Source organism: Sphaeramia orbicularis, chromosome 2, assembly GCF_902148855.1.
Source record: "Sphaeramia orbicularis chromosome 2, fSphaOr1.1, whole genome shotgun sequence".
NCBI lineage: Eukaryota > Metazoa > Chordata > Actinopteri > Kurtiformes > Apogonidae > Sphaeramia > Sphaeramia orbicularis.
In genome coordinates, this window is record NC_043958.1 from 15,982,263 (window position 1) to 16,008,646 (window position 26,384).

The 26,384-nt window shown below is 37.9% G+C and overlaps 2 protein-coding genes across 5 annotated transcripts in view; both read left to right on the top strand.

Annotated features, from left to right (window-relative positions):
* The window catches only part of LOC115434446 (ly6/PLAUR domain-containing protein 6-like), a 1,359,089-nt gene that overhangs the window by 176,506 nt on the left and 1,156,199 nt on the right, over positions 1-26,384 (top strand).
* The window catches only part of LOC115434240 (nck-associated protein 5-like), a 197,458-nt gene that overhangs the window by 126,390 nt on the left and 44,684 nt on the right, over positions 1-26,384 (top strand). For 4 of the 5 annotated variants that reach the window (XM_030156080.1, XM_030156088.1, XM_030156092.1 and 1 more), the window contains 5 exons: positions 6,806-6,896; positions 15,137-15,319; positions 19,214-19,282; positions 23,957-23,995; positions 24,172-24,291. In XM_030156080.1, coding sequence (XP_030011940.1) covers positions 6,806-6,896; positions 15,137-15,319; positions 19,214-19,282; positions 23,957-23,995; positions 24,172-24,291 — 502 coding nt within the window. Of the gene's footprint in view, positions 1-1,628; positions 1,942-6,805; positions 6,897-15,136; positions 15,320-19,213; positions 19,283-23,956; positions 23,996-24,171; positions 24,292-26,384 lie in introns of those variants that run through there. The other variant, XM_030156100.1, reaches the window with a different exon arrangement.

A 26,384-nucleotide genomic window follows, 5' to 3' on the forward strand; every position in this document is an offset into this window, starting at 1 on the left:
CTCATGTTGATTCCTGCAAATCACAAATAGTAGATGTAGTCTTTGATCTACTTTTCTGCCTTTCTTCAATGGGCAGGATTTGGTTGGGGTTGGTTTCAGATTTACAAAGACCAGTGTTTGCGCCCTGACTCTTTTTATTCTTGGGAAAAACTGTGGATGGTTACACTATTAATAGATATATTTTTTTGTGTGGAATTTTTCACACATTGAAATTTAACAAGGCACTAGACAGCAACGTCAAAAAAATCAATCTTTCCTTTTTTTCAGCCACTGTGTGTGTTGCGCTTGCCAATGAAACTTGAATGTGGCTTCATGTAATTTAATTGACACGTCATATAACCTCTGTCATGTAACAAGCTGATGAGTTTTATACAGACCACCTGTCTTCATTGTGTTTCACACTTCTTTCTGTTTGGAGTCAAAACACGGTTTATCCAGGATTCAATGAAAGATTTTTATTATTATTGATCAGGGTGCCTTGGATTCCTTGTCAAACTGCCAGCTATTTCTCTGGACTTCTATTCTGAATTAGCTGGACAGATGTTGTTTTGTAGTTTTTAAAACCATGAATACTGAAATGCATCAAACAGTGATCAAACTTCATAATCAAAAGCATAAAAATAAGTGCAAGCATCCATAAAATAAATAGATTATTAAACCAATCCCTGGAATCTTTCCCTAAACTGAGCCACATGCTTTCACTGCCTAACCGTAAAAAGTTTAGTAATAATGTTGTCTTCACTACCAGTGACATTTTAAAATGAGTTTGCAGAAAACAAATGTGCTGTCAGTGAATGATTTACATTTTGACTATGTTCCTTCCAAAAGTCCCATACCTTAATACCGATGTACATATAAGTAGAAATGTGCATATGAAACTTTTTTTTTTTTTTTTTTTTACAGATTCTAGGTATCCTTGGGTTCCAGAAATGTATAATGACAATATTTGACACTGGGGGATTATTTTAGGAAAGGCAATAACACAAATTCTGTCAGAAAGTTTGAACAAAAGGCTATAATTTTATTTTTAATTCATAATTTCAAGACAGCGTGACTCATGTATGCCTGCCAAGGAATACTGGCAGTCCAAATATTCAGTCTCAGCAGGGAGGGGGGAGAATCAGCAGCTACCGTTCGAGTCTGAGCTATGAAACATGCAAAGATGCAGGCGGCTATTGGCAGAAAAGCAATGTCTAAAATAAACAAACGAGTGCCTACAAAGCATGTTAATGAAGAGCGGCACATTTTGAGAGGAGGTTGAGGAAAAACAAAGAGGAACTCTGATTGCTGATCATGCAGCAAGTGTCCTGGCACTGAGCCTCTGGGTTAGCTTTTTTTGCACGGAAAGTGTTGATTTTACTGAAGCCAAAGCCTCTTAATCACCAATAAAAACTCACTCAACTGCATGCACACTCATGTACACACTCACATTGGCTGAGAAGACAGGGGGATCCCTGTCCGTAGTCGTGCTTCATCCCTTCAAGCCCATCCCAGATTCCTGTCTGATCTGAGACTGCTGGCCTGCTTGTCTCCCAGCAGGGGCCCTACTCCTTTGGAGAGGGCTTAACATGGGACATATGGGAAAGTCTTTGCCTGCCAGATCACTGTCTTTGGACAGGCTAGTGTCGGATAATGACACACTGGAGACACAGAAAGTAGAAAATGAGAACAGGGGATCTGCTGTCAGGCCGACTCGCTATAGTCCGGCACTGACCACGCTGCCTGTCGATTGAGCGAAAAGCACTCAAGCTTATATGATGACTGCATGGCCTATTTTATCCCAGAGACCCACATTTGTGCTGTTGCGTCTAGGTCACTTTTTGTGAGAGCAGTGTGTGTACAGATGTCGGTTCGTATGGAGCTTAGGGATGTCTGCACAGTCTTTCTGGCTTTTTTCAGAAAAAACGGAGGCGGCAAAAGTGGAGAAAAACTCAAGATGGGGTAAGTTCAAGCTAACGGTGTCAACTTTAGAGCCAGGTTTGAAGTCCTTTGATCATTTGCAGGTCTGTGAAGGAATTTGTCATTGAAAGGCAGAGCAGTGTAAAGCTGAGCAAAAACTTTGAACAGTTTAAATAAAACTATTCTTTTGAAGTCTAGATGCCATTGTGACTTTTGACAGTAAGAGAGGATGAGAGAGGAAGTTTTCCATATGTTAACATCAGCATCGTTTTCTATTAGACACACTGTATTTCACCTCTAATGGTCCTGGTGTGTTCTGATGATACATCACTTTGCTCACCTCGCTCGACGTCACATCAAAACTCCAGGCGGGCCAAGATCATATGTGTGTGTTCTGCATGGATTTGGGTGTGCTGGCCAGACCGTCAGACCTCAGGCTGGAAATTGATTGGACCCTTAATTGTATTTCCTGGACTGCTGACGAACGCCCCGCTTGAAATTCAGTTCAGGCAGCTCAAGGGTCAAGAAAGTCAGAATTTGCTTTTGCCCCCACATACGCCACTTGAAAACACACATTCGCCCTTTCTTTCTTTTTTCCTTCCCTGAGTGATGCTTTCAATAGGTCATTGGCAAGCACTTTTGAGATTAATCACACAGGAAGACTATGCTTTTTTTATGTAAAGTAATGCTCTGTCATCTGAGAGTTATATTCCATCCATCATAAGCATTTAGTAGTCTGCGACTTACATGTAAATAGGTTTCAGGTGCCAATATTTACGGTAATGACAAATTACACTGTTTATTTCAAGGGATGTGTTGCTGGACAATTGTGCCCTTCTATTTCTTTTTACAGCTTAAGGAACCATTAAATGTAAAAATCTTTTTGGAATTTGATTGCTGCATAATTTCCTCTATCATAAAAAGCTTTGATTGAAGTACTGCTTTTAATGAGTGCAGCATCAGAAGTGATTGCTGGGAGAAAATTGTCCAAAGCGTTCTTGTTTATGTTGTTGCACTGCATGAATTGTCAATGAATAGGTGATTAGAAGTAGTGGTTAAAGCAGAATCCTGCATTTGTGACAAAGAGACCAAGCCGTTATACGTGAACAGCTCTGTGAGAAAGTTTATTTTTTCAAAGACAAAGTCATTTGCTGTCAATGCCACTCCCTCTGTGTTGTTTTAGATGTTTTATAAAAGACTGTGAAGAATTCTTGATGCTATGAATAGAAGATGCACAACAGAAAGGGGGAATTTTAACCTCTTTTTCGTGTTTTGTCCTGATTGAATAAATCCCCCTCACAAATGGACCGAGTCTTTTTGCCCACATTAAGTAATCCCAGTCCCTCAGCGACCACCGCTTAACTTCAAAGTCATTGTGTCCCCACCGTGAAAAGCACCAGAGTCTGTCCAGTGAGATGCCACACATCTGTGCCTTCACATCGAAATGGAAGAGGATCGGCAAGCGAGTCACAGCTTTGGAGTTATTTTTCTTTTTTACCGAAAAGACAAAGGCTCTCTTTCAGGTGTTCAGGAATGCTACAGACCCCCTCAAAACCAAATCCACACTCCACTCATTTCCCGTCTCCCCCACCTCTTCAAAGCATTTCTTACCATCCTCCCATTTACTAATGCAAAAAAGTCTCTAAGGTCTTACCCATCACAGCCAGTAAGTCAGGAAGTTTTTTTTTGTTGTCTTTTTTGACTCTGCAGGTACGAGCACAAAAAACTCAAAAAAGATATTCTAATGTCGTTCATTTATTTTTGCGTTCATGCTTTGCTGGCTTAGTGGACACATTTTCATGCAAGCCACATCAGAATAATTTTCATCTCCATCTGTTAGCTCGCCTGATAATATTTCGACTGTTTCTCATTTCAGGTTTAATTTCAAAAGTTTCTCCTCACATATTGTCACAGATTGATTCCTCAGGCAGTTTCTTTTTCCATGAATATTAGTGGACCCATTTGACAAAAAAGAAACTACCAGAAGCTCAAAACCATTCAAGAAAGAGGACAATACATGTGGAAAGTGTCTTGTTTACAGTCTATTTCCACTCAAAAGTTGTTGTTTTTTCAGTATTGGTTCACTGGCAGTTCTGAGTTTCAGTTTTGCAGAATTTAAAACTTTGAGGGTTTTCTCACATTCAGAACAAAACTGACAGTGTAGTTTTTAAGCATGTAAACTTAAGAAATTAGATATATTTGCATGTTTAGAGATTCTAGACTTTTCTGTCAGGGTGGATGGTGCTTGAAACATGTTTTAAGATTGTAATGTTCAGTATTTCTTTGGAAACTTAACCCTAAACCCAATTTAGTCTTAAAAAGAACTGGAAGTCCAGTACGCATGTTATTAGGTTTCCTTTGAAAGAGAGCATCAGTTTGAAGTGCTCCATATATGTCAATAAAGCCATTTTTTGGTGTACTGGAAAAAATGTATCACCAGGGAAACGCAACATCTGAAATGTGGTGTCCAAATAAAAAGTCACAAGTCTAGTGCTGTATTTTCTGATGGCCATCTGTACAAATCCCATTAGAACTACCCCTATTTGCAATGCTGACTATGCTTGACCATGGCGCTCAGACCTTGACCCAGTGTCAGCAGGTCCACACTCCAAAGCCATCTATGTCATGTCCTCTTTCTTCTATAGGTTGTGCTGATTAAGGCCAGCATTTAAAGCAAGAACTGGAGCAATCTGCCACCAGCTCCAGCCTGCCTTTTTGACTGTTCAGTCAGCAGCTAGCGCCCTGATTACAGCCGGCTTTATGGCTCAGCCTGGACAGATGGTGTGGCTCGCACCATCCTCCCCTGAACCACCCTGCTTCATCTGCACTCATTCTACACCCACTGCCGTACAGCAACCAATCAAGAGACCTAGGCGTGCTTGAAACATATGCACATCACAGTTTACAAAAAATGGCTACTTGTACTACTGTGCTACTATTTTTATTTAGGTCCCTCTCTGTACAGTTTTTGCAGTGATGGAAAGTAACTAACCGAGTATAAATATTCTGGTATTGTACTTTAGTAGTGTTTTTAAGTATCTGTACTTCAATTTTTACTTCTCTTCCCTATATTTTAACTTTCTGCTCATACCTTAGATTGATTGCATTTCAGGGGAATTATCTTTTTTTTTAAATTATTTATTTATTTATTTATTTTTTTGCATTATTGCACATCTTCACAACATCATGTTCACCCTAGATAAATGACATGTAGAAAATACAATATACTGGGTTATCCACTGATGCATTTCACACATGAAAAGAGGAAAATGATATAATAGATGCAACAACTAAAGTGATGTAAGAGATACATATGACAAGATGAAACAAGACAAAAACAACACATAAGAATATTGTATATTATTTTACTCTTACATTTTGGGATTGGTTTGACAAATAGGGCCATACATTATGTCCCATTGACAGCCACAGAAATAACTGGTTCCAGACCAATAAGACTAGTACACATTAGTTGCCAACACAAGTGTGAGTCCCACTGTAAATAACTTGACAATGGTGGTCCATTTCAGCTTTGGCATACGATTCCTTCCTTTTTTGTTCAGCTTAGCTGAATCAAAGAAGTGAAAGAAAAAAACTGTTTCATGAAATTTAAATGATACCTTCATGACAATGTCAAACCCCTTCTTTTGCTCCTTTTTTATAACAATGACTGGCTGTCAGTCTCCATCTACTGTCGCTGCTGTATGTCACTTTTATCTTTTTTCCATTTGTCGCGTATGTGATCCCAACTGAGCGCAATCATCACATATAGCTTATCTGGTGCTCTGGAAATCTGTATTTTGTCCATGTTTGAGGAAGTGAATGTATATAAGGTCAAAGTTCATCTTGCAGCTTGAGGAAGATGGCACGTTGCACTTATTCAGATGGAAATCACACTATTTTGGCATCTGTTTTGCATGCAGTTTACAATGTTGACAGTGTGAAATAGAAGTGCAGATTGTTTGGAGTAGGACGAGGATTGTGAAGGTCAAGGTTGGTGTTTACTGCAGGGATTGCAGTTAATTCAAGTCTTTAGCAGATACACATATGTCCGCGTGCTTACACACGCCTACAAAATCACACACAATAACTTGAAAAGTGCTATGTTTGCACATTTTAAATGCAATCTAGTCATTTAGACAAACTGTCACATACTGAATCCAGCAGAAGATGGGAGGCTGTCCAGCAAAACACACATCCATCTTGTGTCTCTGGCGCTGATTCAGTTCTATTTTCCATTATTATATTACTTTGGACCTTTTTGTTTATGTTCAAGGCCTGGAAAGTGTGAAAATTCAGAATTGGAGGAGACTATCACCCATTTAAAACACTGGCAACTTATGGAAAAGATAGTTTTGGAATTTACAGTGCTGCCTTTTACTCTACTTATCGTTGTGAAATTTCTGACATTTTTCCAAACATTTCTACCCAATATAATTTAGATGTCTGCACATACTGGCTTCTGTGTATTAAAAACAAGTTTAGACTTTAATTTCAGGGTTACTACCCCTTGGAGCAAATTACCAGAGAGCTCTCTTGCTTAAAACACTGATAATTAAGAAAACATTATATTTTAAGAAACAAAGGCTCCATTTTAGTGTGTAATCCACAAATTCTGGTGGATTATCTGGACAACTATCTTGAGTAGAGTTGAAGATTTTGCAAGGCACTGCAAGTATTAATGTGTGAACATAAAGTAGGAGGAAGAAGGGTTGGTGGTTGCAGCTCCTACAAACTGCTTTAAAGTTCAGGAGGTAAAACCCACAAAGTGAACAATGCTGTAAAAGCTTCCGCACTGATTTGTGCTTGACACAATAGTGTCTCCACAATTATGAATACGACCTAGATTCCATATGTATAAATAAACAATATGGCGTGTACTGAAGGTGCTGTGTTGTGCATACAGGATGGAAGAAACGGTGCGGTCGCTGCTGCAGAATCAGGGCGTCCTGGAGCAGACTGCTGTGGACACAGTGGACCTCATGAAGGCCTACAAGGTAAGCTGCCATCTCTAGTGTCCTCCCCATTTCTTTACTTTGAAATCTATTGAATTTGTTTTGTTTTCAAACACCATCTCCCACTTATAACCTTGCAGAGTGGCAACATCAACTCTTCAGTATTAATAGTCTGTAGTCAATGAAACACACTTCAATATCAAACCAACAGCTGAGACGTAGCTCACGGAAAAAATTTGATTTCAGTATGCCAAATGATTATTTTAACAACTTATGCCTACCAGAGAGGAAAAGTAATATTGACAAACTCAATACTGTTGGAAAAAATCCATTTCTATTGAGCAAAATAAAAATGATTTATCACCCCTGTCTACCTTTCCCTGTTACACACATGCAGAGATAAAGGTTAATGTTATTGGAATGATGTGTTCTCTATACAATGTTTTTCAAGCGTGTCCAGAGTAGATGCACCACAGGAGGGAGGAAATTAGTGTTAGAAATAATTGATGGTCATAACAGAACCAAATACCCAAGGAGGTTGGGGTGCTGGTGTTGATGACCGGACATGTTAGCTATTACAAAGCTGTTATCTACCTTTGTGTGAATGAGCTACTATAGTTAACTAAAGGCACTTGTAGGAACTTCAGCCTAATTGACAGTTGCATTTAAAATTCTTTTTCATGAGCATACTGAGTGTCAGGATCCCAATTAATTTCTTCTGTCTCACGGCCTATCGTCTGTGTTCACATTTGTTTCCTTAAAGACTCTCAGCTCGACAAGTTCTTTGTCCTGTTGGTCGTTCATCCCAGCAAACAGCAGCTTTTGGTTATGCTTCATTTATTTGATAGCAGATGGAACGGCCTGCCTATTGGCATAACCGAACTCATTAACAAAGGTTAGCATTAATTCATATACAGCCAATGGTAATTAGTGCATTTAGTCCATGGACCGAATGAAACCACAGGGAAAGTATCTCAAAGTTGCGTCAGACAGCTTTTGGGATAGACTTCCCTCAAAAATACGAAGTCACTTTTCCCAGGAGTCATTCCAGTTTCATCTCATGTATTTGGATCCTCTAATAAGTGATCTAGTGGTTTATCTTTTAAAAAAATTCCTTCTATAATTATAACTCAGGGCAAGTAGAAACTTTGATATCTCCTGTGTCGGGCTTTGATTGACAGGTCTGGATGACAAAGCAAAACACAGTTTTATCTTCTAAACATCTTTACTGTAGTTGTGGTCGACATATTGCACTAATACCCTTGTAAAATGACTGTTATGCAGTGTTTGATAAAGTTGACCAATTTACTGAGTCATTAAGCAAATGTTTAAGCATTCACTGACCTCTGACCCCTTGTGTTCCTGCCGCTCCGCCCCTTTTGTTCAAATATAGTCATTTTTTACTTCCAACAAGCCAACATGGTGATGGCCAAATCCCAAACACTTTATAACATTAAAACAGCAATTCAGAAAAGAATGGGTGACAAACAACTACATGCAGTATATGATACAGGTAGTGTTTAAAACTGATATCAGTGTTATCAAACACAGCTGTATTTGGTGAAATATGAAAGAAGCTAAAATTATTTGGTCGCATTTAACATGTGGTCAGTGTTTTTACAAGTCTAAGCATTAGCATAGTGAGATCCACCCATTAACTTCCCTTTTTTCAAAATATGGGCTCTTTTGTTTAAAAAAACAAACAAAGAAGACAGCTACCAAAATGCTAATTATGAGGCCCTCCCCACAGTGAGCAGGTTGTACATTTATTTTGTCTGGCGTCTTGGTTGTGTATATGATAATGTCATGCTTTTAAATATTCTTATGAAATGATTGTGACACTGTGATTTATTCTTGATAGACAAAGTGTAACTAAGACTCAGTATGTAATCATTGCACAAGGTCAAAGGTGATACTGATGTGTATAAAAAAGAGGAATGTGTCTATAAACAAAATTATTCCAACTTTATGGGCAACAGTGTAGTTAATTGTGGTGGTTTTTCCAGACTGAAGGGAGGATAACAGGCAACAAGTGGTGAACTTTTATGTAACAAAAAATATGTGGATTCACTTAAACACATAAAAGGATCAAAAATTCAATGAAAAATAAACAAAAACAAAAAAAAAAATCTTTGAAGAATTTCTCATTAGTCCTCTTAATTTATATCCCTGATGTACTGTGTAATTTTATGCTAGATGCCACATGACAAATTAGGAGAAAGATGACTTGAAAAAAAGTTTCCTGTTCATCTTATTCAGCTTCATAACTGTTGTGTTTTTAAGAGGTCTGTACACATGTTATTTTGTTTAATTAGTTATTAAAAGTATCCCGAATAAACCATGAATGATTTGTGAAGGCTGTTGTAATATTTTTAGCTGCTACCTGCTGTGTCTTGCTGCAGTGCTACTGATTTTAATAAGTTTGACTAATAGCTGCGCTTCAAGTTCATTTTGTGAAATTTACTTTAGCTGAATAGTCAGTGCCTAAGGCAGTGAATAATTCATTCCTAACATATTCTGCATCTGTTTACTGATCTAATGATTTTGTATGGAAAGGTGTTTAGTTTTTCCGTCTCGGAGATGCACACTGTTGAATAAAACTAGACTAAGTCAAGGTGAAAGCCTTGTTGCATAAGAGAAATAGCTGCTGGGACTGTGCAGAGAAGCAGAAAGAATAAGTAATATTCAAGAAGCGTCGGGTCACTGTTTAGGTCGCTCTTTGCAATTTGGAGCTCAACATGTTTACACGGCGTTGCTGTGTTGGAATGTTGCCTCAGACTGTCTATCATCCACGCAGTTTAATTCCATGTCTGAGAGCTTTCACTCACAAATGAAAAGTACTTTGACTCCCAAGCCTGTGTGATGCATTTATTCAGAGGCCTTATCTAGCACTTTAACGCTGCAAACACATTTTTTTTTTCTTTTTTTTTTTTGAAAAGGATAATATAGTCACAGTGTTTGGAAAGTAGAGACTTAAATTATTGTCTGTAACTTCTGAAACCACGGCAGAATGCCTTCAGAGAATATCAAAAAGGGCATCAGTAGCTCAGTGTGTAACCAATAAAAAGAGAGTCTTTATAAATGGCTACATACGTTCATCACTGTGAATAAAAGCCTGAATATAGCCTGGGAAAAAAAAAAGAGTAATGAGAACAAATAAAAGGATGTGTAGAAAAAAAAAAAAGAAATGTCAGTTATTTTCCTGCATTCATTCCAGTGAGTGGTGGTGGACTGAAACATGGGATTAGCAGCAGCAGTTATAAGGCACAGGTTAGACCATTATCCTAGAAGTTGTCCTGAGGTGCTGGAGCTTTATCACAGAAATGGGAACAAGCAGGACAGTGTCATAAAAGATATTCACAGCGATTACCATCCTGGTGCAAATAATGTCTCAGTGCATACAAAGTAGATAATCCCCCTCTCTTGAGGTCTGTAATGTAAATGGATTATGAGGAGGAGACATTAGAAGTGTGACTGAAAGCCAAGTGTGGGTGTACACTGCTCATATTCTTCACAAATGGATAAATGATTGTTTGGGTATAAAATGGGAAGAATTACAAATTTGCAAAGCCCAATATGATGTCTTAAAATTGCACATTTGTCTGAGTAGCATGCCAAATGGGAGAAAATCCATTTAGAATTATGAAAAATGTAGAAAAGCAGCAAATTCCTCCATCAGAGAAGCCAAAACAAGCAAAAGTATGGGGTTCAAAATGTACTTTAAATGTCTTAATTTCTATTGTATGCATTTAGGTTAAAGACATCATTAAATAATGTGGCTATACACTGGAATTTGTGAAGTCTTAACTGCCTCAAACTAGCTCTAAATTAATGTTTTTAAATAACGCTTCAAAGCTACAGCTGAAACTTGCGTAACACTGTTCTTTTCACTTTATCTTTACATGTCATATTCCTACACAAAACCTAACTCTTCACCTGACCACACACACTTGGAAGACTAACTTTACATTAATTAGACAAAAAGTACCACTAGTTGACTATGTTGGATTGCATTATTGTGGAATATTAGTGTGTATATAAAAAAGTCATCACAGCTGTCAAAAACTATTACTTTTTTATTAAGTCCACTACAATTGTAAAATAGTGCAGTGCATAAAAACACACAGTTCATTTTTAGCTTAATCCAATAGTAATGAGGTGCGAGGGCAACATTTGCATGTTTGAGTGTAATTGAGTTCATTCATAGAGTTTATTGAGGTTCATTTAGAGCAGTGGACAGTGAATTACAATACGATACGATACGATATGATACGATATGATACACGCTGTTGTCCCCTTAGGGAAATTTGTCTTGGACTCCAAGAGCTGCACAGGTGAAGCTGCCAATTAATAATAGACGTATTAGACTAGAACAAAGATGCAATCACATAACCCACACATATTGCACATACCCATATCGCACAAGACTCTCATAATTAAATTAAACAATTATTTAACTGTTTTGATCATCGGTTAATTGTTTGAGTGGCCACGAATTTGGACATTACAGTCTCTTAAAAGTGAAGTTATGATGCTCTTATTGATTATTTAATGCATTTTTTCTGACAAGAGGTATTTAAAAGAAGCTATAACTCTTAGGTTGCAGACCTATGAGGATGAGTGTGCTTATTTCCACTTTGATGCACATATGTACAGTTGTGTATGTAGGCATTCTGTGCTCTTGTGATCAGCAGTGGACAGATTGTCAAGGAGAATAAACTTGGAGGGTTATTATGGTATTCCCACTTGCTGTATAACCGAACACTGAGCATTCCTACGCATGGATGTGCTCCTGCTGCAGCTCTGTTCTGTGTATTCAGCAGACAAACTCAATAACTTGAAAGGGCAGCATGAGGGACAAGGTTCCCTCCCCTCTTTCACTCCACACTCTCTCTGTGGAGATTATTACCGAGCCCTTTAACGCTGTCTGATGAGCAGCCTCTCAAAGCATACCGCAGTCTTCACAGGCTAACCCTCGCAAACAAAAGCACACTTAAGACCGTGACTATAAAGCATTGCCTCTGGTGCAATTGTCTGATGGAATCAAACAAGATTGAAAACCTAATATATGTTTGGAGATTGGATCGAGCTGGACACAAAGTGCTCTGAAGGACATTATTTCCAATTCTTATTAAGAGAAAGAAATGACTTCTTCTCTGCTGCATTTGAATGTAAACGCAGAGTGGTGGCCATCCATCAGCTCAGCTCACCCCCACTTTGTCCAGCACATTAACCATACGTATCTCCAGGTTTGACAATTATCTGTCAAAGCTCAGACGAGAATGAAGAATGTAATGCGTGTGCTCAGCAATATATCACAATCCAATATATGAATAGCTTTGGTTAGAAGAAACGCTACCATTAGTTCATTCATGTCGGTCGGTCTTACTCCAGCTGAGGAGAGAAGTCATGCAAAAGGAGCTTTTAATGATTATTTAAGGTGGTAATGGGCATTTAATGGACAATAAAGAGGATGAGTTCTGGATAATTCATGTATTTTAATCACACCTTTAATTAAACCTTACAAATAATGGGATTACGGCTGCAACTAATGACTGCTTTCATCATTGATATTTTTAATTGAGGGATTTAGTCGAGTGGCTCCTAGGATCCTCCACCAGAAACTAATACTGATGTCCAACCCTACATATTTAGACCTTTAGTTTTCAAGAACTTCAACTTTTTTGGAAATAGCTTTACCTGTGATATCTATTTGAGAAAACCAATCTCAGTTTGAAATGAGAGAAAACAGTAGAAATTGGTTTCATTTGCGAAATGCTCTTGAAAGTGCAGGAAGGTAATGACCATGTTAGATTTTGTTCGTGTAGTTCCAAAGTATTTCAGGTTATAATGGAACTTAAAACTTGGATGAATGCTTTAAATACAACTGAACATTTATGTTTGATATAAAAATGAATTGACTCAGTCTTTAGTAAGTTCCAAACAAATGCAACTTAACACTTTGAAAGTATATTATATCAAATAGCTTAAATATAGCATTTCAGTCAACGTTTTGTTGACTGTTTTTCCTTTAAGCTGTATTCCTACATTTTGTTTACTTTTTTTTTTTAATCCTGCAGACTAAATTTTATTTGTGAACTTCTGGGCCATTGCCGGCACTGACTTTTGGTTTATTTAGTTTTTGTTATTTATTTCCCTTTTGTGCTGGGGAAACAAGAATAAAACCTTTCAGTCCTCTATCCCACTATGAGCACAAATTCAATCACACAAATTTAATATAACACCACAGATTAACACTGACCATCATCAGTAACTCTGAGAGAGGCCAAAAGGGCTGAAAGCATCTATTTTATTTTAACTTTATGCAATATTAAAAAACATTCCAGTCTGAATCATACTGACAGCTTCAGTTGTACTTTTGTAACATCGACCATTGCCATGGGTGAATGTCATTGTATTTGCCAATAGGCAGATGGCAGTAACCATCCCAGCATCGATAGTTTGTTGTGCTTACATTTTATCTCCAAGAAACTCAGTTTCCAAACTTCTGGTATGTATGACCCTTCTGTTAAGTCATGCTAACTTAAAAAGGACATCCTGCTATTTCATGGAGGTACAACTCAACCAAACTAGAAAAAGGCAACTATGTTTTAAGTAAATTCAGAGTAAGAGAATTTGTATTAAAAGTTGAAGCCAGCAAACGGGATGCCTTTAAGTGCAATTATTGCAGCAATTATGTTGCAGCCAGGTGACCCTAAAAACAGCCAAGTTACAATTTTATGAAAGAGATTAAAACGAGATTAAAAAGCATTTTTACTGCATATGAAGTATCCACATTACAGGTGCAAGGGATTTTCATTAGTGTACATAAATAATTAAATGGAAAATCAAGTTGTCATTACCTTCAAATGAGCCTGACATGTTTTACCACCACATTTCTACAGTACCACAGAATGGACCTCTTATTTTTTTTCCACTTTGTAGTAGGTGTCATCCACTGTTAAAGTTATTACTATCACCTGAAAGGCCCATAACAGATAGAACAACCACAGGCTCGAATGGGGGTATTCTGTGGGGGGGGGGGTTTAGCCACCAGAGTGGAGGGTGATGGAGATTTCAGCTCAGTTGATTTCAGTCTACAACTTTATCACTAGATGGCACTAAATATTAGACACTGAATCTTGGCAAGGTCAGGCACATAGGTCAGAAGTCAATTTTTATTTGCTCCTTTAGAATTTGTTTTAATTATCAGCTTTTATCAAATACTATAGAGACTATGATTAGATTAGATTAGATTAGATTAGATTAGATTAGATTAGATTAGATTAGATTAGATCCCACAACGGAGAATAAAGTGCAAGAAAAAATGTGCATGCATAAATATAGTGCAAAAGACAAACAATATAAAAACAGTAATAACAGTAGTAAGTAATAAAACCCTCCAGACTATATACATATTAATACATATTAGTTGCCATGCTATATTTTCTTCCCACTTGATCTGAGATTTACTGAAAATTCTGTTACTGTGCATGTGTAACTGATGAATAGGAACCAAGACAGCTCATCATTAGCTACTTCTGAAAAAGAAAGAAAAAAAAAAAAATGCCGTTGAATTTCTAGATTTACCAGCCTGACATGGGGTTTCAGGCAGTCCTTATTGTTGAGCGCTGACATGATGAATACATACTCAGCCAGTAAATAGATTTCAATCTCCAAAAATTCCTTGGAAAGCAGAATAAATTCCTGCATGATAGGCAGATCATTGTGTTTTCCTTTTGCAATTCAGTTCAAGCCAGACTCTGCCTAATTAGTAGTTAATTATTACCAGTAGTTAATTATCGCAGATGCCAGGAAGCCAAAAAAAGAGGGAAGAAAAAACAAACATGGAAGAAGAGACAGAGAAAGATAGCTGGCAGAGAGACTGTCAAAGGCAGATCGACAGTGAGGCTAAAGAGGGAGAGTGTAGGATCCCCCGATTACACACAAGACGTGAGCCCTCAAGGTCACCGCCACTCTTTGGAAAACAAGTGAAACATGATTAGGGATTAGGGGATGTTTTGGAGCTCTGTTGTTGAAGCTGCCTCCCTGTTGTCCCATCTGCCCATCTGATCCTCTCCTGCTCTCCTTCTCTCTGATATCTGCCTTTCACGCCTCTTCTCCGCATTTTTTGTTTTCCAGCTTCCACGTTTTCACCCCCCAACATTTGTCATACCTATTTTTTTGAACGCTTTTCTTCCCATCTGCTCCGGTTTGCTACATGCCAAATTTCACTTTCCTCCCCTCTAACCCCTCTCTGTTTCTCCGTGTGTGCACGATAGGATAAACTCTCAGAGGAAGTGCAGAAGCAGCACGATGGCCCAGAAGAGAACGGCTCCCTGCCGGCAACTCAGATGGAGCCAGATCCCGGGCCGCTGCCACTGAACGCCGATCCTGACGCCGGCCAAGAAGACGAGGACAAAGACAAAACTAAGCTCCTCCTAGACCGCCTCAAGACCCTGGAGGTATGCTGTTTCAGCATCACTTCCGTTTTCCCCTCTATCTTTGACTTTCCCCTTGTTTCTTCTCCTCTCCACATACCTCCTTTGTTCTTCTTCCTCCCTCCTTGCATCCACATTTCCAGCCACCTCCAGCTATCCTTTGTGGCCAGCCTGTCTGCCAGTTGTCAGAGTCCTTGCTCTGTTGTGTCTGAAAGCATGACAGCTCATCAAACTCCCCGGTCCTCTTCATTCGGAGAGCAAAGTCATCCTATGAGAACAGCAGCAGGGGCCTCAGGCTGCGCTCCGACTTCAGTTTGTTTTGCTCTGCGCTTGGGGATTTGAGCTGCACTCCGCCACCAGCCCCAAGCAACCACAGTAATCCAGGCTCATTGTTTCCTACTGAAGCCACTGGACACATCCTTTCCCATGTCTTCTGCAATTAATGGACTCAGACTTAATTAAATAAGGCCTCAGGTCTTACTGAATCGTTCCTAAGTGGCTCCATGTGGCTTCTCTCTGTTAATATGGTGGAAGTCGTACAGTCAAAATGTCATCCTCATTTTACACAATTATATGTAAATTATCTTTATTTAGGGTTCAAATTCCACGTAAAACAATATATGACGATATTATGGACGACATAACAAACCAAACAGTCTCATCACAGGCATGACAAAATTCCTGATTTACAGTTCAGAGTCAACATAGACCGAAATCACTTTACATTCAAATCAAATTTCCAGTGTTTCCAGTATTTGTTTGGTGGCATGCCTGTCTCAGGCGAAAAGTCAATCCCACCATGAGATTTATTTCCAGGAATGTTTCCATCCAGTCAAGCACTGTTGCAGCTTCTTCACTCAGCCATGTCTTGGTGATTGGTTTTTTACTCCGTGTTGATAATATTTGCAATCAGCATCTGTCCTGCTCTCTCAGCCCAGGTGGCACATTTTGCAAGTTAATAACACTGTAATTGAAGCTAGCTGGTTTGATGCTGAAGCCATGTCGATGTTTGGTTGCAGCACAGATGCATAAAGTTAGCTGCTCTGGCATAGAGTCTAAACTAAGAATATTGTTGCAGGAAATGTCATTTTGGCATATGTGGTAGGATTGTTGTACCCATGTGAAAACTAGCTAAAAATAGCTAACTTTAATCAGAAAAACAACAACATTCTGTATACAAAAGGGAAAAATATTAAGATTTGATGATAACTATACAACCTTAATCTATTACAAGAGTGAAATAGCCACAGTAATGTCAGATTTCCAGCTAAAATAGAGGATAATGTAACAGTACTTTTAGTTGGCAGATGAAACAAGTTATCTAACTCTATTTGCTGGTCAAGGTAGAGTTTTCATGTTTAATGCTCAATTTATTCCAGTTTCTGGTTTTGCTGGCCCAATAACAATGTGTAATGGTATATCAATGAAAGTTTGTGTAGTGTATGAGGGTTTAATGGTGTAATCTGTCACAGAAAATGTGTTGCAGATCCAAAACAGCAGGTATAATTTGTTCCTCTTCATTAAAACAGCTACCCCACCTTTCAGAACATGGCACCTAGCCAAACATTATGTTCTGTAGAGGATTGAACACCTTCAAAGGCCTGGGTGTAACGTAATTGTAACTTTCACTCATGTTCATCTGGAATTAGTAGCACATGAACGCCCTCCTAAGTTAGAAAGTACTTTACATTGACATCACTGTCTAATGAGAAACAACAATTTTAAAAATGAGAAGACTAAAAAGTAAAGTCAAAAGTCACTCTTGGATGTATTCTTTTTAGACTCTAATTACAGTGAAGTGGCAGATAATTGCCTGTTGCTGTTATCTTTCACAGACTGTCAGGACATATGGTCACACCGTCCCCACATTACCTAACAGTACATTTAAATAGCTTTATCAAGAGCTATCTGCAATTTTATTCCATTCCGCTGCATAGGTGATGGATGCACCGCCAGCTAAAGCAGCATGAACAAAGCATAGGCAATACATCACTGCCCTGCATTGTACATAAGCTCCACTGACACTAAGAAAGCACTGGCCTGATCTCATTTCTCCTGCTCATTTACTTGGCAGACACGAACTGCAGTCTATAACTAGGCTTTAAATGAATACATCTAGATTTTTGCAGAAATACCTCTAGGTCATCTATGTTCTTGAGTGACAAGAACATAAATGCAAAAACTACCTATATTTCTGCAGTTTGTTTACAGTGTGGGGAGTTAATAATTTACTCCAAATCTTGGTGGTGAATCTAAGCCAACTGAAATTCCGTACTATAGGTGATAAAAGTTTAAATAAGTGATATGTTAGTGAAAGATTTTCCCATCCCTTCTACTAAGACTGCTGCTGAAATGTTGTTGCTCCAAATGATGTCACCACACAAATAAAAATGCCAGATGCATCATTCAGAGTGGCGTCAAATATCAAAGACACCAGTGTTCTTCAGAGTTTGCTTTGTAAAAACAGAATAAAGAAGTGAGTGAGTCCAAATGGCACATTTTAAAGGCTACACATGTGGCTGTTTTATCACCAATCAGGAATAAAACATTCATAGTATGTTTCTCTGTGGACGAGTGATCAGTACGTTGGTAGCAAAAATATGTTCACACCAACATTTCACATTACATTTGTCATTTTGTGGGAATAAAATTATGCTGTAATAACAATTGACAGAAAAATCTGCAAATTTTAGAAACAGCAGCATCAATAATCTGTGGATGCTTTGGTGTCTGCACTGGCAGCACTTAGTTACACTTGGTGAAAGATACCACAATTTGGTTTATTATATAAGTCTATGAAGATATGACAAAAAGCAATGTATTTAGAAACATTTTATAATCTTGTGTTCTGCATCAGCTGATAGTTTACACTATAGCCCTGTTTTTAGGCAGAAAACAGCCACAGTAAAACCTCAAACCACCTCCATTTTCTGTTAAGATTGTGTTGTTGCACAATTGTTTGGAATCACCTGCAACATCACATAATAACTTCCACATTTGTGCTCATTAAAACCCCAGATACAAGACTATAGTGACTCATTACTCCCTCTAGTGGTCACATTCATTCACAGTGACATATTGGCCCTTGCTCATATCTCTGCAGTGCAATACAATGCTATAAAATACCATTGACATAATGTGGCAAGTCTTTTTTCTGAACACTGTTGATAATATTAAAGTATTACATATAGCTCCCTTAAAACACTTCTACTAGAATGAGAGGTCTGTGACACAATTGTGGTCATGACCTTTTACAAGGATAATACATAAGATGCCATGGGTTTCCCCTAGTAAAATACAGTATATCAGTTAGAAATTCCCTACGCAAACCAACAAATAAGCTATTTAGTCTTTTTTTTTTTTTTTTTTAATTAGATAGGCTAGTCATTACATTTGCTCCCATAACCAGGCTTTGAGGCTTTAATTAGTAAGTGTTTCATCCCTGTTGGCATAATTGGAATGTTTTGGATTGTAATTATGTCTCCCATGTTTTCATCAAGGGATTGGTAGTTTCTACTAAAGGGCAGAGGGCGAGAGAACCAAAGCCAGCTGACAGCTTCTAATATGCTGCCTGCCTCTGACAAATTGGAAACTCCCCGAGATCAATAGGACGCTGCCTCATCGCTTGGCAAGTTGAGGAGATATTCTTATTAGGTCCAAGCTCCAAATGGCTAGCTGCCGGCCCAAAGTTCAGCATCATAACTTCCATCCCCTTGACCTTTTTCTCTGTAAATTTTTTATTGGCTGCCCTGGTCCAGCATTGACATATGGCCTTTGTGAAGCCGCTCTCCTGTTAGCTGCTGCTCGACTTGATTGTTTCTTCAGTCGCCTCTGTTGTTGTTGTGTTGCATCAAATGTGACCAAAATCACTCTAAGGTCTGTGCTGTGTTGACACCGAATGTGTCTGATTGTGTGCAGGAGGAAAACTCTGTTTTGGCCTCGGAGAACGAGAGCCAGAGGGAACAGTATGAACGCTGCCTGGATGAGGTGAGTACAGATTTGTTTATCTCGTTTTACTCCGAGGTACAATTCAAGGACAGCAGATGTTTTACTTACCTTGAAACATCCATATGTGTCTGGCAAATTTTACTTTATTTAAACAAAATGAGTGGTACTGCGGAGATGAAGATTTAGATCTAATTTCCCACTGGTTGCCAATTTACTTGAGCTGCTCTGAGGCAGTTGGGACAGGACTAGTGATATTAGCAGTTAATTTCATAAACACTGCCAGATATTTTTCAGACCATTCAATCTCTCGTCTCACTATTGAGGCCTTTATAATTCAGCCGCATGATCTATGTATGATTTGAAAATGAGAACCACTCATTCATTATTTTACTAACTAAAGTATCATATCAATATGTAGATCTGATGTCCTGCCCCTTCCGGGTTATGCCCCTTAGGTCCAAATTTGGAAATAACATTGTATTACAGTCAATGCCGAGAGACAAGTAACGTTTGATACCCTTTGGATTATACCATTGTTTACACATATGATGTTTGTTAACTTAAAAGATAAATCAATCAATCAAATGTTGAGAACATACGAACATAAAGACTACACATCTCAAATTTTCAGAGGTGAGGTCATCATAACTGTTTCTCTCCACAATCTGTTCACTGTCATTGGAGATGTCTCTGCAGCTATAACATGACCAGATTTAATGTCTTTTAGTACATTTTCATGTCTTTAAGATTGAGGTACACTTCTTAGGCAGTGGCTATTTTGAAGTTTGTGACATGTTATCACATGCAACGAGAGATGCAGTCCATTGACCTGTTTCCGCACAAAAGTACACATGTCTTTACTATTTTTGCCACAAACTGTGACTTTCTTGATCTGTAAATTGACATCATATGTGTAAACGGTGACACAGTTCGTACAGGATCAAAAATTATTTGTCTCTCACCATTGCTGAAGTGGGAACACTGGAAAAGGCTTGACTTCACCTCTGTATGGATAGTTGCTACAATAAAATCAGTACCTCATGATCTGCATTCCTGAGTGAAGCTGAAGAAACATGAGAGCTCTTCTTTGTCACTGTCACTGTCATGTTCTTCTTCAGATGATGCATATTTATCTCTGCTCTTCTGGCCTGCAACATGTACATGCATAATACAGATGTAGGTTTCCATGGCTTTTTAACATTAACATTTAGCTATCAAATATTTGTTAAGATTACATTATTTTTTGCCACAGTTGTTCAGTAAGATCCTCTGTGCAGTGCTCAGGATTAGTGGAGGATGAGGTTAGCTTTCATGACCCAAGACACTCCCAGCTTTATTATGTCTAAGAGCTGAATATGTAAGCTATTCTCTACTCTAAAAGCTGAACTGACTGTGGTCCTCACATTTTTTCCTACCTTGATAGTCTAAAGAATTTCCTTTTTCATATAATACAAATCACTATGATCCACAATCAGCAAGTCCAGCATTGTTTTAACATCAGTTCTACATAACGTGATTTATGAATGGAATCAGCCTCATCCTGAAAAATAGTTTAATATGTTTTTTAGAGTGTAATATTTGTGTTCAGTTTTTAAAAATACTTTGACCTGCAGATCATTCATTTTGTGTAAAAGCTTTTATAAAGAGGCATGAGACATTCTCCAGTTGAAGAAAACTCCCTAAAGTTTCATTCAAGGTCTTTACAGATAGAGAGTGCGTCTTTTATTGCATTGATGAGTGCATCAATAAGCAATCACACAGAATAAATGAAGGTCACAACAATAAACCTGTTGACTGTATGTGGTTCAGTGTGTATTATATGACAAAAGACATAAAGACGATAAACACGATGAGTTGAAGGACGATATTTGAAGTTGCATTGGGACTAAGGATAGTGAGGAACTTAAGTAATGTTAGCCTCATTAATTGACTAGAGTAGATGCTTTGTTGGGTTTTATCAGGACTGTTCACATAGACCATGTGAATTAACAGCAGAACACATGCCTGCTGGTGTCATTCTCCTCTGATGTGTCATTGAACAAGTGTTGCAGCTGTCACAAGTCTGCATTATTGCCAGTATCAAGAATTTGATGTGGAATATTCTCAGATGAGTATTTGTCATTTTTGTATATCTATCATGCGCCTGTTGTGTTAATGCTTTTATGTGAAGGCTTTTAACTGGGATGATGTTTTCATACTTTGTCAGAATGTTCCTTGAAGAATCTTCTACACCAAAGACCCATTGTTTGTAACAGTCTTTCTGCCCAGTGTATAAATGCATCACAAACAGCAAAGTATTCATTTTGTATTAAACAATCCGGAAAGCATGCTCTGAAATACCTTTAACCCTATGTGGGCTGATATAACTGAAGCATAAAATGATTTACATAACAATGCCCAAACTCGTTGGCCTTTAGTTATTTGTGAGAGCTTGATAAGTGGTGTTTGGGGAGCCCCATGAGGGGAATAAACCAACCTAGCTCTGAATCACACCGAGAGGGGAACAACAAGAGAGTGTGGGTGAGCCTTGCTACAGGGGAGTGTGTCCAGGAGGGACATAGTAGCTCAAGTTGTCCTGGAACCAACAGGCTCAGCAGACAAAGCAGATCTGCCGGAGGGAGGGAAGGACAAGCAGAGAAGAAGAGGTGATGGGATAGAGAGAAGAAGATCAAAACTGAGTGATAAAACATAGAGGAGGAGGGAGAATGTGTGATACAGCTCTGTTAGAGTTCCTATCCTCCGTGGATTCTGTTTGGGGTAAACTCATCCTCCTTTCTGCTTCCCTACACTCACTAAGATGGCTCAGCTTAGCTTTGTTATGTTTACTTGTCAGCTATTTCCCTATGTGGTTGACTTTAGGGGAAGGAAAGCTTGGTAATGATCCTGCGCGTATAACTACTACACACAGAAACAGAGAAAAATCTACAGTTTGCTCAATAACAGATGGTAAAATGATTTCTCATATTGGACCAGCTGCTTGTTTGTTTGTGTGCAAGCTCATTTGTCGTATAATTACTCGTACGTATCAAAGCCATACACAGCATCCAGAGTTCACAGTCCGTGGTGATAGGTGTTGTTTGATCACAGGGCTGTTTTTAAGAGGCCGATCTTTAACTTGCAAGGCTCATTTCTTCATATTTACTCTCGTCTCTGTTCATTCAATAAATGAGAGTGAGTGCACTCCACAGAACCGATGTGGCTTCACACGGTAATAATGAGCAATCAATGGGCAGTAATCGGAGCTGCCTCTCCATCGGTGTTGTGGTCTGGAGTGGCGGTTGTGAGACGGAGAACCAGACACAACAGCACTTAAGCCGGTAACGCCTCTGTTCCTACAACAGCTCTGTGCTGTCAATACCAACATTGGAAAGCAAGACTTAAGACATGTACTGTGTGTGTGGATAAGACACACACATGAGCCAGTCTATTGAATTGATTCTAACTGCCTTTCACATCCAAGACAACAAAGTAGGTTAGGGTTACATTTAGCCACATATTAAACAGAAACTAGAAAATTACCTGACCTTCATCTGTCATAACCCTAAACAAAATAAAAAGAGTAATATTAAAGGCTCGAAATGCATTTAATTATGCAAAACTTGGATTGTTTACAGAGATTAATCTGTAGTCTAATGAAACCCAATATTTGGCCTTTGCGATAGCAATTAGAGTCTATACACAAAGTATTTTCTTGTCAATATTGTCAATTCAAGTCAATAATTGGTTTCAGAGCACAGTTTCAACAGTTGTACTCAAATTAATGTGGTGGAAATATACATTTTTCAATACATACTGCTGCTTAATTTTATAAAAACTTTTTCTTCTTTTTTGATTAAAAATTTAATGATTAATTAATAAGATATTTTTTACAAACTATTGGTATCTGTAGAGCTTGGCTCCAATAGTGGCTGATGGTTTCTTGTAAAATGTCGTAAGCTGTCCACATCATAACATTAGACGTTCTAGATACTATGTCTAGTATCACCTTCGATGTGGTTTTAAATGAGCCAAAGCCATAGGGAACATGGATTGTTGCTGTGTCCCTACATATGTGGGTCATCATGCCATGATTTGGCTTTATTTTCATAAAGCGGTCAAAGATTTTCATCTAAACAACAACATTCTTGCCTGAAATAATCTTAAAATGACATTTAAAATGATGTTTTTGGAAATTATAACTTACAGTCTTGAGTTTCATCCTCCGCTGTTTCTTTACTCATAGCTGTGTTAACACTGAAGACAACGCTGCAATAGTTTACACTGCATTACCATGACAATCAGCTGTGGACAGGGAGTAATGTACCAAAACCAAGTCAAGTTGAAGCAAGTTCCTTTTAGTCTGCCCAATCTATAATCGCTGTAGTCTGTTTTTTTTTGGCACTTAAATTAATTCATCACTTTTTTCATGCCCTAAACAATAGCTGTAATATCACCCTCTAATATGGATACACTGATACCAGCACTGATAATATGAACACTACTGCTGTCTCAAATATTTTTATATATAATAGAAGGCTCTTCGTAATCACCCATCCATGATATCCACCCTTGTTTTCTTTTATTTGCCTTTTTGTTATGTGTTAGCAGCAAAATGACCCATACAAACTGTTGGCAGCACAAAAGCAGACTATAAAGTCCTGTCAGGATCAAATACATTCAGTGGGATCTTATCAAAGAGGCTTAAGACACTTTGTTTTTCTTCCTGTCTTTTAGGTCGCCAATCAAGTTGTGCAGGCGCTTCTCACCCAAAAGGTTTGTCTCTCATTACCATGGAAACCATTTCCACCACTCGTCTCAGACCCCTTTTTACAGCTTTATTGAATAACCCATCAACATCGTTCGATTCATGCTGCATTTAATGAATGTTAATGGCGCCCTAACAGCTTAATTTATTTATTTAACTTTTTTTTTTTTTTTCCCCAAAAAAGGATCTCAGGGAGGAGTGTCTGAAGCTGCGAACCCGTGTGTTTGACCTCGAGCAGCAAAACCGGGCTCTGAGCGTCTTGTTCCAGCAGAGGATCAAGCCTGCCTCGGATCTACTTCTCCAGGTATAGTATGCACACCCAAAACCAAGCAAAAGGCTTTGACTAGTGTTGTCAGTTAAGGCCACTTTTCTGCTCTCGTTCAGCTTTCTCCAACATTCTCAACAAACAAGCCAGTGCCCTTATTCTCATACATTTGAAGTTGTTTTTCATTTGGGTTGTTGTTGCTCTAAGGTCTCAGGCAGATGCAGAGAGTGCAAAGGAGTCTGTAAACACTTTGATTTACAAAGAAAAAGAAAAGAAAAACAACCTCACTTACATGAATCTTTATCAATCTGTTATCAATGTTGTTTTGAAGAAAACACAAAGAAAGTGTAGGCCTTAAAGCACAAATGGGTCTTATGTTGATGTTTTGGTTTATTTATCATGCATTATGTTCAGGCTGAGGTTACATATCTGGATATTTAATTTATTTTTCCGGATTCAAGGTCCATTCACAAATGCACTTAAGGAGTTTCTGGCATGTACCATTTAACCTCAAGGTAGAAAATGAAAACAACCATTAAGGAAAGCATTTCCAAAGACAAACATGAACTTGCATTTACCCTATAATAATAGTATCACTGTGTAAATCAGAATATTGGAAGAAGAAGAAGAAAAAAACACAGGCTGCATCATGTTACTTAGCCCGAAAACCTTAATCTTATGGGTTTGAACTGATCTCTGTGACAACTTTATGCCTCTGTTGTGCTCCTGATTCTGGGAAATGTTTGGATCACAATCTAAGATTAGATCTAATCAGAGGTTAGCAAGCCTAAAATGAGTACATCCAGATTTAACATTAGCAGTGCTCTGTTGTACATTTGAAAACAAACTCTCCATTTAGGAAACTCAAGTTTAATGAGTAAACTAAAATTAAATGAAGTTGAATCTGTAAGCAGAGCCATGCTTTACCAAATTAAAGATTCAGTGTGAAAGATGTAGGAATATTTAGTCATGGAAGTAAAATATTATATTGGTAATTATGTTTTCTGTACTGTATAGTCACCTGAAAATAAGATTTGATGTAGTTTAATTATGTTGGAACGAGGTGTTTATTCAACAGAGGAAATGTGTTTCTTTTCACAGTTATGGGTAATTCTGAAGTAGCTCAAAATAAGCTTTTTCTTGTCCTTCTTATAGTGGTTTGCATCCAGCACTAAAGCACCAACTATGTTGAAATATGGACCCTTAAATTAAAAAGCATTGAATGGACAAACAAAACACCAGAGTTTTCAGTACAGTGTTCAGTACAAGTCAGTCAATAACACACACTGAAACTTTAAAATAAGTCGGTAAATAAATTAAAATTAAATGTGTCTCTGGAGCTTTAATGAGTATAAGAGAGTGGCAGTCTTTTTAATTTTAGGTACTCTGTATTACTCAAGAAAACATTGTATTTTACAACTTACACCTCATTAAATGTGAGTTTAAAGTTAATGTTGGATCACACATAAATTGGAGTTCAAAGTTTTGGCACTACAGAATTAAATTGAATCTACATTTAGAGTAAAACATAGTGGAAAACTACATTTAGGACAAAAGAAGGGGTACATTTATGCAAGTTTTAAAGTTTTGCAACATAACTGTACCTACACACTGATGACAACTGCATCTGTGTCAAATTGTTGTGAAAGTTTTTTTTTTTTTTTTTTTTTTTTTTTTTTAAATCAATAAATATATGTAAAATGAATGTGTGCCTGAAAGGTGTAAGAGAGAAAAAAGCAGTGTTATTGCTAGCTGAAAAGGTTGCCAGTTAGCTTGCTCATAATAGCTTAACATTTATGTTTAAATTTCTCCTGCCTTGAGAAAATGTTAAATTTATAGAGCAAAAGAACAGTTGGTTCTTTAACTTTACTGAAGGAACTTCATCAATATATTTGGCTCAGTACATTCCAAAAATGGCAGCCATCTTAAAAGATAAAGTATAAAGTTAATATATCGTATTTTCAATTTGGATGCAAATTAATCATTAACGTTTTGATTAAAAGCTAATTTGACATTGGACTAGAGGTTTATTGAATGTAGTTTAAAGGTCATGTGTAGATTTAAAAGGAGTTTTGTGATGAGAGCTGACTTTTTGTTGACATTAGTGAACTCCATTTCAAAGCTAATGGTAG